Genomic DNA, 13,268 nt, shown 5'->3' with positions numbered 1-13,268 from the left:
CTATTGACAATTAAAGCAGCCCAAAAATAAAAAAGCCAGCAGAGAAGAATTTTTTATTTTGCATCATATTAAATGAATGTAACAACTTATAACATACAAACTTAAATGACCATACTCCAATGCATCACATGCCAATTATTTCAAAAAGAATGCTTTAAGGATGAATTACAAAAACAAACCCCACAATATGTACTACTTTCGAGAATTTAAGTTTCCAATTAGTCTTTCTTAAATCTTGAAAAAATCACGCTTCTCCCCCGCCCCTGCATAAAGAAAATATAATTTTAGGAATAAGGACCACTTTTAAAGAGAAAAGTTTTATCAGTATTCCTAAACTATTTTCTTTGGACTCTTGGTCTAAAAAAGAGACTGGTCCCAGGCCTCTGACTTAAGGCTAACACCTCTAATCCATATAATATCCCTCTCACACTCAAATACATATGATGAACTATAGCTCTAGAAACTGATTTAGGACTCAAAGATAATTTTCCTGGCTTAGAAGTAGAAATATTCTTAACAGAAGTAGACACTACTCTGCCAGACAAAGAGCTAATGAACTGATTCACAGCAATTGTGTAAGTAAATCATTAATAATATTATATATCACATATCAGATCTATTACTAGAGTGTTCCAGGATGTGGTTAATAAAAAAGAAAACTTGAACCCATAACCAAAATTCAGCTTTGACTGAGTTTCCAAGACAAATAAATCTTCACCATTTGCTGCCTTTAGATGCACTATACCACTGATGCTTTATCATCATGAACATCATTCATTCATCCTTCATCTCATAAGCATCACACACCTCTTAGATTCTCTTTACAAGATGTTACTTTATATTATAACTATTCAACATATAAACCCACTAACCATGTGATACAGCATACAAGAAGGCCAAATATTTCATTTCTTACCAGGATAATGAAATTAGCAACACAATGGAATATCAAGGAACTGCTCACCTTTTTACGTCCATAAAGAAGCAGCTCTCTAAACCTCTCTGTTTCTTTTTCAAGACTATCAATAGTGGTTATCAAACTGTCAGTGAGAAATGAGAGCTGAGCTTCACCAGACTCCTCCTCCTCCACTTGCTCCACAGCCTCATTAGTAAAATCAATCAGGTTTGCTTCATTGGGTGACTTTCCAGGAAGCCACACTGTTTTATGATCTCGTAGCAAGAGCTCTGCAATGTCTGTTCCCACCACAGTCTGTGGAGGTCATGGGAAAAGAAAAGAGAACTATGAGATGCTTCAAGAAGCCAATGCTACTCAGCAAGACCAAAATACCTGACCCACATTTGAGAGACATTAAGCAGTGAGAAACTCTCAATATCTAGAAGTGAATCAGGCATTTTGTGAAAAGGAATGTAAGTTAAAAAAAGTAATAATATAAAGTTAGCTAGGCGAAGATTCCTTAAAGATCCACTCAGATGAATTTAGGTCAGGACACATTAGTCCATGGCCATCATCAGTCTAGAACTGGCCAGAAACACCTACAAAATGAGAGGCTGAAATTATTTGCCTAAATTATTCATATTTCTCTTCCCCAAGTCCCCTTCCCCACCCAGCCGAAGAAATTCTTTGTCCCATAAGCATCACACCTTAGACTCTATCACAAGCTGTTACTTTATGTTACAACTACTCAACATATAAACCAATGATTAAGGTTTCAAAATTCTTTAAACACTTTTTGAAGTAAAAGGTAACAGAAAGATACATACCCCATTCTGTCTGCATAACAGTACGATAAAATCCCAAAGAAGACTTGCAGATTCTTTATCAATTAGATTTTCATTCCGCAAACATTCTGTAGCTTTATTCTGTGCAAAATTTATAACGTCCACTTTATGTGTATCATCTCTGAGAAAAAAACAACAATAAAAAAGTCACTGAATGCAACAGAAAGAAAAGAATCTGAGGTGCCAGGCTTAGTATACCATTACATAGAAGCACTATAAAAAAACATTACTAAGACACATACTTAGCAAGAGGTCCAGGGAAGGATCTCATTTCTTCCTGTTCAGCAGTATGCTGCAACATAGTCTAGACCGAAACACATAAGTAGACATCAGTCTCCTATCTATATGATGTAGAAATGCATATTTTAAAAAAAGATGACATCCATTTTCACTGAAAATGTCTCTTAACAGAGGAAATGCTATCTATTCCTCCACATTTTGTTAGCAAGAAAGGTAATACCTTACTGCCTTTAGACACAATGTAAAACTGTGACAGAATTAAAAGTGGCATTACCTTATTCAGTACAATGGTAAGGAGAACAGTGCAAGTCCCATCTGGCACCACCTCTCAAATTTGTAAATACTTAAAACCAATCTCTACTAACAAAGGCATTAAGAAAGAACAGAAGATAAAAGTCTACAATCTGAAGATTCAGAGAAATATATTTTCTCTAGTTTCCTATTTCATGGCAATAATTCGCTGACTATATTTTTCCTATCTTACGTAGAGACCAAATCCTCATGCATTTAGTTACCTCCATGCTGTGTATCTCAACCAAAGCTGGTTGTCCTTCAGAAGGCAAGTTTGGAAGCACTTTAATAAGATGGCCTCCAGGGCCGAACCTTGCACAGACATGAGGCACCGAAAACTTCTCAGGTGTAGTTGGTCTTGATGGAACTATGTTTTAAAGAAAAGGAAAAGAAAAACGGGTTTGATGAGCATTTATTTTAATGGTTTCTTAACTAGATGGATGAACACTTTATATTTCTAGAGTACACAAACAGTTGAAGTCATTGACTGCATGAAGCATGATCACGGCCAATTAAATTTCAAACACAATATGGGTAAATAGTTCTAAAACAAGATCTTATAATATTCAAATACATCCTTTGAAAAAATTTAAAAATGATTCTTTTCTGAGCACAGAAAAAATTCACTCATGAAATAATAAATAATATCTCATAAAAATTCTATATAACTTTCTATGTATTTTCCCTTGTCAGTCATTTTAAAATTCCATAATCTATAGATACCATTTCTCACATAATCCATTTTTTCATATAATCTAATTAAAATATCAAAAATCATTATTGCCTCAGATACTGAAATATATTCTTTTGAATAAAATAATCTTAAAAATAAATAAGACAATGTGCTCTGATATTCTCTTACTATTTTGCTAATGTTTTTCATAGTAAACATCACCTCCAATGTGAAGTATTAGGAAAGGAAGGCGTTTACCAGTTCTGGGTGTTTAGAAATGCTATAGCTGCAAAGAAATACAGAGTTGACACCCTTGATTTTAAGAGACTTACCTAGTAATATACCTTTAATTAAAATGAAAGGTACTCTGTTTTTATTATTTGATAGTTATTTCCCTTTTTTGAGGGAAGCTTAGCTGGGATGAAATTAAATACTGCACAGAATACAGATCTTTTTTAAGGTAAAAAAATTCTAGGCATTAATCTCTAAATTTGGACAAAATGGCATAAGAATTTAATAGAAGGAAGAGGTACACACAAAAGGAGTAGTCCACTGGTCTAAAAGACAAAGTTTATGACATACCTTGTTCTGAAGTTGGCCATCCTGTTTCTGCAGGGTAGCCATAATCTGTAAAGCCCTGTGCACCACTGAAATTATTACCATAAATGCCATAGGAATAATCTCCATGAAGGGAGCCTGGTGGAGCTGGGCGTTCATATGAATTAGCAGTTACATCATTGTTTCTATAAACCTGGCTCTGTTGGATTTTTTGTTTGTTTTAAAGAGAAGAGGAGAAAAGTAAGGTGTCACAAAATTTGCAATTAAGTATGCATTTATCACTTTTACAAACAGTAGATACTTAGAAATGTTATAAATTATTGGAACTATAATAATTGTTCTTAACAAGACTGATATTGTTTCTGTGAAGTCCTTTAAAAAAATATACACACACACAAAGCAGTCAAAAATGATCTGTTAAACATTAGCTGACTTCAGACTGAAATTTTTCTAAAAAGAATTCCATTTGAGAATTGATTATAACTTAGTTACTTTATATATAGTGCTACATAGTAAATAATACCTAAAATTGGAAATATCAAACTTATCACGATGAGAAATAGGAATCTTTCGGCAGAAAAGAGACATCAAAGGTTTATTCAATGTTAAGCTACATCAGTGGGAACAAATTGCTATGTGCAATGTTAAGGAGTAATGAAGCTGTCAAAACGCAAAACCTTAATCAAAACTCACTTGATGAGAACGTGAGCTGAAGCTGCTCTGGCGGCTCTGTAGACTGTGGGTGCTATGGAGACTGTGGGCAGAATGCTCACTGTGGATACTACGCCTATCATCATCATAAGGCTCTCTGTGAGGTTCTGGATCATCATCAAAACTTCCAGTAAAACGAGGGTCATACCTCCAGTGATCATCATATCTTTCAGGTCTGGAAGGAGCAATGAAGTAGAAGGTGTATCACTTTGAAGTAATGCAAAGTAGATGTTGGAAATTAAAATAAGTGAGAGAGAAGGACTCTATTACAGGGAAAATACAAAAAGAAAGATTTAGTATATTTGAAATATATGAAAATATTCAGAGCAATCAATCAAGCAACAAGAATTTATTAAGCACTTAACTAACAGACACTATGCTAAGTTCTCGGGATACAATGAAATACATGAAGACAGTTCCATCACTTTTTCTGTCAAACTGGAAACAAAGTGAGTACCGATTGATTGGGGAACGACTAAACAACTCAGGTTACGTGAATGTAATGAACATGTTCACAGCATAAGAAAAAAAGAATATGAGGACTTCAGAGAAACATGGTAAAAATTATAAGAACTGATACAGAATGAAGAAAGCAAGAGAACATAAACAAGGACTACAATACTGTAAAAAAAAAAAAAAAGGCAGCTGAATTTATTAAATGCAATGATCAATCTTGGTCCCAGAGAAGATGAAATATAATTCCTTGCTCTCACTAGAGGTGGAAGACTATAGGTGAGGAATGTTATATATTCTATGAGAGAGAGTGTGACAGAGAGAGAGAGAGAGAGAGAGAGAGAGAGAGAGAGAGAGAGAGACACTGTGAGAGAGTGTGTGTGTGTGCGCGCCGCGCACGCTTGTCAGATACAGTCTGTCAGTATAAATCAGTTTCGTTTAACTGCTCTTCTTTGTTACAAGGGAGGGTTCTATTGAGTATAATTGGAAATGACTGGTAAAATACAAAAACTATTAATAAAATATTTTTTAAGTGCATAAAAAGTCTTTAATCTAAGATAAAGAGAGAAAGTATGTGACTATAATAGTATGCTAAAGACTGCGATGAATAAGATACCCAAATACTCTAAAAACTTGTAAGGAAGCATGTTTCTTCTATAAGTCCCATCATGAGAGCCTCCTAAGGCTGGAAATACTATTAGGAATAACTGTTTATTTTCTTTCTTCAAACCAAGGTTATAATAGCAACCAAATATTATCCTAAATCCTTGCTTGAGACACGTTTAGCTTTTAAATATATTGCAAAAATATTGGAAGGAACAACTTGACTAGTGCATAAATTAATTCAACGCGAAGTTATACATGACAGTTATATGAGATTCAATGCCGTCTTGGGGAGGGAGGGGGGAGGGAGGGGAGAAAATCTGGAAATCAAAACTATGTAGAACTGTGTGTGGTAAACTAAAAATAAATAAATAAATTGAAAATAAAAATGAAAAAAAAAATGAAAAAAAAATATTGGAAGAAACAAAACATCACTTTTTTTTCTTTAAACATTGTATATAATGCTCTATTCCACTGACCTGTCACCATAAGGATATGCTTCTTTCCTATAATGATCATGTTCAGTATCATACCAATACCTTCGGTCATAGCTTCTGGGGTCTCTAAACCTGGGATCATACTGATACCGTTCCCAGCGATTTGTATCTACAAGTACAAAATAAGGTTTAGTACAGCAATATGAACAAGTTATTGATCTATCTACATCCACTTACAATAAGTACACTAATTAACATCATTTTCATGATTTTTATATATTTTGGCTGTCAGCTTTTATTTTTTCTTTTTGCTTGCCACAACCCATACAGCTTTGCAAGATTTTAGATAGAAAATAATAAGAAAGAAAAGGGCATATCAACTTTCCTAACAATTCTGAAATCATAGACAAGGAACTAAAGACCTTCAGAGGGGAGCAATTTTCCTCACTACAGCCAGTTGAAAGCAAGTGCTTCAGAAGAGAAAGGCAGATTTGAGAAACAAACAAGATGTCTGAGAACAAGAATTGGAATTCTGGTTGACAGCAAAAGATAGGAATGACTTACAGATCTAATGAGAGAGGCTTTAAAATGAAAAGAGAGAAAGAAAACCTCAATCATCCATCCACCACAGAGGATAACATAGTAGCTACAATGTAGAAAGAAGAATAGTAACAAAGAGTAAAGATGCCAGAAATTCATAGGAGAAAATGCTTAAGAAAGGAGTCAACAGCCATGCATGTGGCCTCAAATGTCTACATACAAATGAGCACGGGGTAACAAATCAAGATGAACTAGAGATACTATAGAAGAGAGACAAATTTGACATTGTTGTGGTTTGGTGGGATGGGGTTGATGACTAGAGAATATGGTTCTTTAAGGATATACTTCATTCAAAGGATTAGAATAAGTAAACAAAAAAGGTGGGATAGAGTGGTCAGGATAAGCAACTACTACGTGCCAGGCATTTTATAATTATTATCTCATTTAACCCTCACATCAAACCTGGCAGTTATTTTAAGAGTTGAGGAAACTGAACAAAGGTGAAGTGTCTTGTCCAGTGCCACCTAGCTAGTAAGCACGAGACCAAATTTGAATCTAGGTTTTCCTGACTCCAGGACCAGCAAGCTATCTACTGTACCACCAGCAGCCTCTGCTATAGAGTAGCACTGTATACTAAGAAGATCTACTCACGTAAATGAATAAAAAGGGGTGGGAAGGGATGACTGGACAGGTGGGAAAATGGTACACCCTCCTGAAGGCATCTCTAACTCCTGTCCTGAAACTGTACTAATTTGAGAGAGCCTGGTTAACTTCCTGCCAAGCTGCTGTATATATACCACCAACTTCTACCAAGTCTTGCTCTAGGAAAAGCAATACTACCTTTGCTTCTGAAAAGGATCCCCAAGTCATCCATGTTCATTATTCTATTACCCCATGGCTCCACTCACAGTCCTAGTGCCTTCCACTACGCCCCTGTATGTTGTTTTTCCCTATTAAAATAAAAGTTCCTTGAAGGTATGGGAATTATCTCTTTTGTATTTGTATCCCCAATGCTTAACACAGTGCCTGGCACATAAATGCTTAATGGGTGCCTTTTCAATCAATCTTGCTATTCTTACCAATAAGATGGAAAAAATGTAGGCTACAAGATAGTACAGTTAGGTACATTCAAAACTTCCTGAATATATTTGGGTCCCAAAAAATAATCATTTCCAAGTATTATCTCATTTGTTCCTCACTACAGTCCTACTATGTCCTGGTCCAATCATTTCTGGAGTATTATGTTCAGTTGTGGGCACATCTTAGGAAAGATATTGATAAATGGAATGTATCCAAAAGACTGCATTTACGATGGTGAAGGGCCTTGAGATCATGCCACTTGAAGATCAATTGGAAGAACTGGGAATGTTTAGCTTAAAGAAAAGACTTAGGAAGGTCATGATAAATGTCTAAGTATTTCAAAAGATGTCACAGGGAAGAAGAATTAGAATTGTTCTGCTTGCCCTCAGAGAAGGTGACTAAGAACAACAGATCAAAAGGTACATAAGGACTCACCTTGATGTAAGTAAAAACTTCCTAACAATTATAGCTCCCCAAAAGTGGAATGGGATGCCTAGGAAATCTGTCAAAGACCAGAGAACTACTTGTTGGGGTTTTTTTTTTGTGTGCAGAGTTTATTCTTGTTCAGCATGGACTGAATTAGGTTGAACTATTCTAAACAGGTTGAATTACTTTAAAATCTTTTCCAACCCTGAAATTCACTGATTCATGGTATTTTTTTTTAACATATATATGTATTTTCCCCTATAAAACTATAAAAAAATTCATACTTAAATCCCCCAAACAAAATGAACCCACTCCAGATGTGTCTACAGAGTTTGGTTGACAGCAAAATACACTAGTAATAATAAAGGACCTCTGGGAATCATAGGAAATCCAACCAAGGCTGATACAGGAGCAATCAAATCTGTAATTATGAGAGGCAGTTAAGAGCCACATTAGCATTTCCCAGCATCTTTAACTGGAACACTGTGACCATAGACAAACAATTAGGTCTGTGAAAGCAGACTTCAGAGTCCAGAATGTTTACAACTATCAATTGACCACCAAAGATAATTGCTAAAATCACATATATACATTAATGCTATATAAAATAAAGTAAAATCTTAGTATATGTATATGTGTGTATGTACGTGTGTGTGTGTATGCACGCGCGTGCGCGTGTATGTGTGTGTAAAAATTTCCCCCATTTTCAGGTGAGGAAACAGAGGCTTAGCTTGATCATAGTTATACAATAATTATTTATTACATCCAGGATTTGAACCCAAGCCTTTTCATCGTATGCAACTATTTTCTTCACTTACAAATGTGATTACTTTAAATTAACTCTTCTACTAAATCAAAACTCAAAGAGGATGTAACAAACTGGAAAGTTGCAAACAAAATCATCCCATTAGTATTGCTTAGTAATTTCTTGGGATATTATTTATCTTTGGACAGTAAAAAAAGCATCTGTTAAAGATTGTGATAATTTCTAAATATACCTCCATAATCATATTGGCCGGAGTAATAGTTTGCATAGTAATCACTGTGACTGCTCCATCCACCTTTGGAAGCATAATATCCTTCAGGATACCCCTGTCTGAAAAACATCAAATACGGTAATGTTAATTTTTTCTTAAAGCATGACAAGATATCAGTTAAGGCAAACTGTGCTCAAATCAACAAGAGAGCAATTATGACTATTTAAACTGTTTATTATGAAGTACGGGACAGGGATGTTGATGCAAATTTACTAAATACCTAATACATTACTAATTCAACTTCATCTCAGGTCAAGAATTGTCATGTAATAACCATTTAATGTGAAAAGAATGGTCTTTACCTGTTCTTGAGGTCCACACCATACAAAACAAAGCAAAGACAAACTCCAACCAGAGTCCTTGCTACCAATCCCAGTAAAAGAAAAAAGTAACTGGGCTGTTAAAATCAATTTTCATTATTAAAGATGCCTACTCTTGCTCTGTTTAATCATATTTTCAGAGTTTTATCATACTGTTTGCCTTACATCTGTGTAAGTTATAACTGTGCTTTACCTTAGCCATCTGGATATACAAATACAAAATTACAAAACAGCTAAGACAATTTTTTACATCACAAAATAAATCCTGCTTTTCCAAAGATTTTGCAACAGTTTCCCTTTAAGTTGTAATTTCTCCTGTTGTATTTGATAGGATTTAGTTTGTATAAATTTACATAGACCTCTTTAGGACTCAATATACCCTACCATATAAAAGTGAGTACTCTCGTACATGCAAATATTTATGTTGCGATTAATGTGTAATGTAAAATGGAATATAGGAAAATCCTCAACCTTCTGCTATGAATAAATAGTTTCACTTAGATTAGATCAAATCACCTAATGAAGGTACACTCACAACCCAAGGTAGTGGTTGATTTTGATGCTTGAGTTACAATGAACCTAGAATGTCTCCCAAGATAATGTGGGGCAGTAATTGGCAAATACTGGGTATGTGTTTATTTTAAAGGGGTAGGGTAAGAGCAGCAGTGAAAGCCACCCTAAAGAGTTGTCTTCTAAGCTATCACTTAGAAGACTAAGAGGTGGGAAAATCATGGTTATAGTTACAAAAACATTCTCAGACTCTCTCACCTTTTCTTTGGCTAGATTGGCTTTTTCAGTATCATTGCTATCTTCAGCTTCTTGTAATTGATACCTATGTAAATGTGTAGAGTGGTAAGTAGAGAGAAAACTGGAAAAGCTAGAAGGACCTTACTTGCCCAACCTTCCTTGTCTCTCCAACCTCTAAAGAATTCAAAAAACAAGTGCTCATTTGTATCAAATTTCAGCACCTAAGGTTAACCTCTGCTTTCTACCTGGTAAGATAGAAATCTATGGAATCTAGAGTATTGAACAGTGTCTTAACGTTTTAAAGCTTTGCAAAAAGACTTTTTTTAAAAGGGAGAATATAATTGCAGCCAATGGACAGAGGTAAGGCAAGAAGAAAGTTTTTCTCTTCAGAAAAATATTGAAAGATGTACCATGAAACACATAATTCTGTTAAAATAATGAATGTTAATATAATTACTTCATTAATGAAGTTTCTCAGCCTCACAGAGAATTTTTATAACCAGAAAGCAAATTACAAGTTTAAACATCTTCTGTAGTAATAGTAAGCACAATGATGCTTCTATTCTGACCCTGAGCAGTCACAAGTACAGGATGTAACAATGGAAGACAATTTAAATATAGTTGACAGTATCCATACATTCTTACTACTTTTTTTCTCTCTGACCACTAATTATAGTAGAAATGAAATAGGAAGAAAAATCATTCTCCATTTTAAAAGAAATCTGCTCTGTGCAATGTAAAACTGTTTTCATAGATTTTGTAAAACCTAAGTTGAAAGAAATGTGATAGATCATGTAATCCAACTCCCCAATTTTACAGATGAAGAAATATCTGGCTTAAAATCTTATTCAGGTGAAAGCATAACAGAAGTAGTTGTAAACAGATACACAATAAAATGTAATAAACTAATGAGATAGGTCCTCATTTCAGATTCTATAAGCCTATCCTGATCTCTTGTTATATGTAATGGGTGGATGGCATAGTCCAATCAGCTATCAAAAATTAACAATGCTACTACTGGCCAAAGTTTTAATGTCTAATATTCAAGTAGGTTATCCATAGCCAATGCTACCTTAGTTCAGAAAGCAACAGGAGGACTGGCCAGGATGCCAGTTCTGTGTAAATTATCAGAAAGAAAGAAAACAACAAAGAAAAAGGCAAAAACAAAAAGGAGCTACAGCAAAGGAAACAAGATTCCTCTTTCAAGGACATAATTTCTAAAAGAAATAATTTAAGGAGAAAGATTTTATCTTCCAGCACATATGGTAGGGGGTTTAGAATAGAATTCATGGATGCTATTTTTCTAATGTAAAGTCACAGAATTTATCACACACACACACACACACATACATATATACACATATGTACAATTACATAATGGGATTTTTGTACTTATACACTGTCTCAGAGTATGCAAATTAACATTTCATTGTAAGTTGTAATCTTTTTCATAATCGATATATATATATAACTAGAGTCAACATCATTAGTCTGTACAGAACTACAAATGATATTAATGCCGTCTCAGCAACATTCACTCAGAAAGAATACAGGAAAGTCCATGTCCTCAAGAGGCAAATGGATTACCATAGTTACTAAAATCATTGCCATTTTGAGGAGGAATAGATGTAGGGCTTTTTCTCTGTTAAATACTACACCCCCCCTCACCCCACCTCCCATACAAAGGGCTGAAGTTTTCAGTACCAACTAAACTTGCTCGTGAGACTTGTTCAGGACCCATGGGTGACCAGCTTAGCCAAAAATAAAAGGAAGAGTATTTAAGCACTTCTTTATTTTCTTCCATCACTTTTTCCAAGACTTCAGAACCTCCTCAACTATATGGGAAATTATATGCTGGGTCTATCTGCAGAAGTAAACAGCAGCAGAAGCAATTTCCTTAGTATTTCTCTGAAATTGGGGAAATCACCTCCTTAAAAAGGGGGACAGGAAGGAGAGTGTAGAGATCAGAGATTATTATACACAGACTTCTTCACTGGTTCTGTGCAGGAGCCTGCTCTACCACAGTTCATAACTTAGAATATAAGGTTAAATTATGCTAAAATTGGCCCTACAATTTTTAGTGACTTTTAAATAAACAGTTAAATATTGTTCTTAGCAAATTAAAATCAAGCATGAGTTAATCCTACAATTTACTTTGGATATTTATAGCAAATTTACATTTGCTGATTTCTGACATTTAGACTAATGTACATAGTAGACATTGTCCAAATTGCTAAGTGAGCACCATTTAAAAACAGAATGTACTAAACTAGAAAAATTAAATCATAATTCCGTACCTGGAAGATGGTCGATCTGAGCAGTGACTAGCTCTAGAACTCGGACGCTCTGGCTCGGCATATCTATAGTTTTCAGCATAAGCAGCACTTTTATCATAATGTCTATAACGAGGGTCATATGGGCCATAGGCATCCTCCTAGGAAAGAGAAAGTCTCATAAAGTTTATAAATTACAAGATAAACATCATTAAATAAATTAGTATAGTTAGTTTGAATAAAAACTTTTTCCTAAACAGTAGAAGTGAATTTGGTGTTTTGACCAACCACCATAAAAAGTGATGCTCATGAAAATACTTAGTAGAACTTTCTCTAACAGCACCAACAATTATTCGTGTTCACTAAATATATAAATCTTGTTCAAAGATCGCCAACAAAGTAACAGACAACACCAATTCTACCTATGGCTACCCCTGGCATGGAACCATTAGGCCTCTTCTTCACCTCTATTTCACAGACACTCTTCTAGCAATTAAATGAACAATAGTATTTACCTGGATACTCTAGAACTAAACTAAAAGTTATGAGAGCTGGTTATATGTTATTCTGTTCTTACATGGCTTCTTCAAGGCAGGTCAAAGAATCTCAAAGTTCTCTGTAAGTAAATCCATTAACATTAACATCTGATTAAGTGTCAGAACCCATAGAATAAGATTCTGAGGCAAGAGAGATTTGAAGTAAATTTCAGGGGAAGACTTGTATTAGAAAGTTGGGCTACAAAGACTATTCACTAAAAATGCCAAAATCTTCTTTCCTATTGGCATACATGGTTGTGGAACGTATACTGGACCATGAACTGAGAAATCTGTATTTGTATTCCCGTCCTGACACCAACTAGCTTTGTGACTTAGAAGTCATTTCATCCCTCTTGAGCTGAGTTTCCTCATCTGTACAAGGGACAGTGGGGGAGGAGTAAAAGGGGCTGGTAAGGGGAAAGGTCTTGAACCAGATGATCTCTAAGGTCATGGAGCTAAAGTTCTGTGATTCTAGGTTTACTTTCTTCATTAGGCAAATAAGCTAATTTTTGTGTCTGAACTGAAGGATTTTTCAAAATATTCATTGCAAATATCACTTCATCCTCCACTGAAGGCTAGCTCTAGCACCTCCACAGAGGGTAG

General features: G+C 34.9%; 1 protein-coding gene across 3 annotated transcripts in view; it reads right to left on the bottom strand.

Annotated features, from left to right (window-relative positions):
- SEC16A (SEC16 homolog A, endoplasmic reticulum export factor) overlaps positions 1 to 13,268 on the bottom strand; it is a 45,865-nt gene that overhangs the window by 20,515 nt on the left and 12,082 nt on the right. For all 3 annotated transcript variants that reach the window (XM_036751562.1, XM_036751563.1, XM_036751564.1), the window contains 9 exons: positions 12,154 to 12,290; positions 8,751 to 8,848; positions 5,749 to 5,875; positions 4,196 to 4,388; positions 3,527 to 3,701; positions 2,496 to 2,638; positions 1,983 to 2,044; positions 1,723 to 1,861; positions 965 to 1,210 (listed from right to left, as the gene is read on the bottom strand). In XM_036751562.1, the coding sequence (XP_036607457.1) occupies positions 965 to 1,210; positions 1,723 to 1,861; positions 1,983 to 2,044; positions 2,496 to 2,638; positions 3,527 to 3,701; positions 4,196 to 4,388; positions 5,749 to 5,875; positions 8,751 to 8,848; positions 12,154 to 12,290 (1,320 nt within the window). The remainder of the gene's footprint in view (positions 1 to 964; positions 1,211 to 1,722; positions 1,862 to 1,982; positions 2,045 to 2,495; positions 2,639 to 3,526; positions 3,702 to 4,195; positions 4,389 to 5,748; positions 5,876 to 8,750; positions 8,849 to 12,153; positions 12,291 to 13,268) is intronic.

Source organism: Trichosurus vulpecula, chromosome 3 (genome assembly GCF_011100635.1).
Source record: "Trichosurus vulpecula isolate mTriVul1 chromosome 3, mTriVul1.pri, whole genome shotgun sequence".
Classification (NCBI taxonomy): Eukaryota; Metazoa; Chordata; class Mammalia; order Diprotodontia; family Phalangeridae; genus Trichosurus; species Trichosurus vulpecula.
Note: the sequence above shows the minus strand (reverse complement) of the source record. Positions and strands in the feature narration are given on the sequence as shown.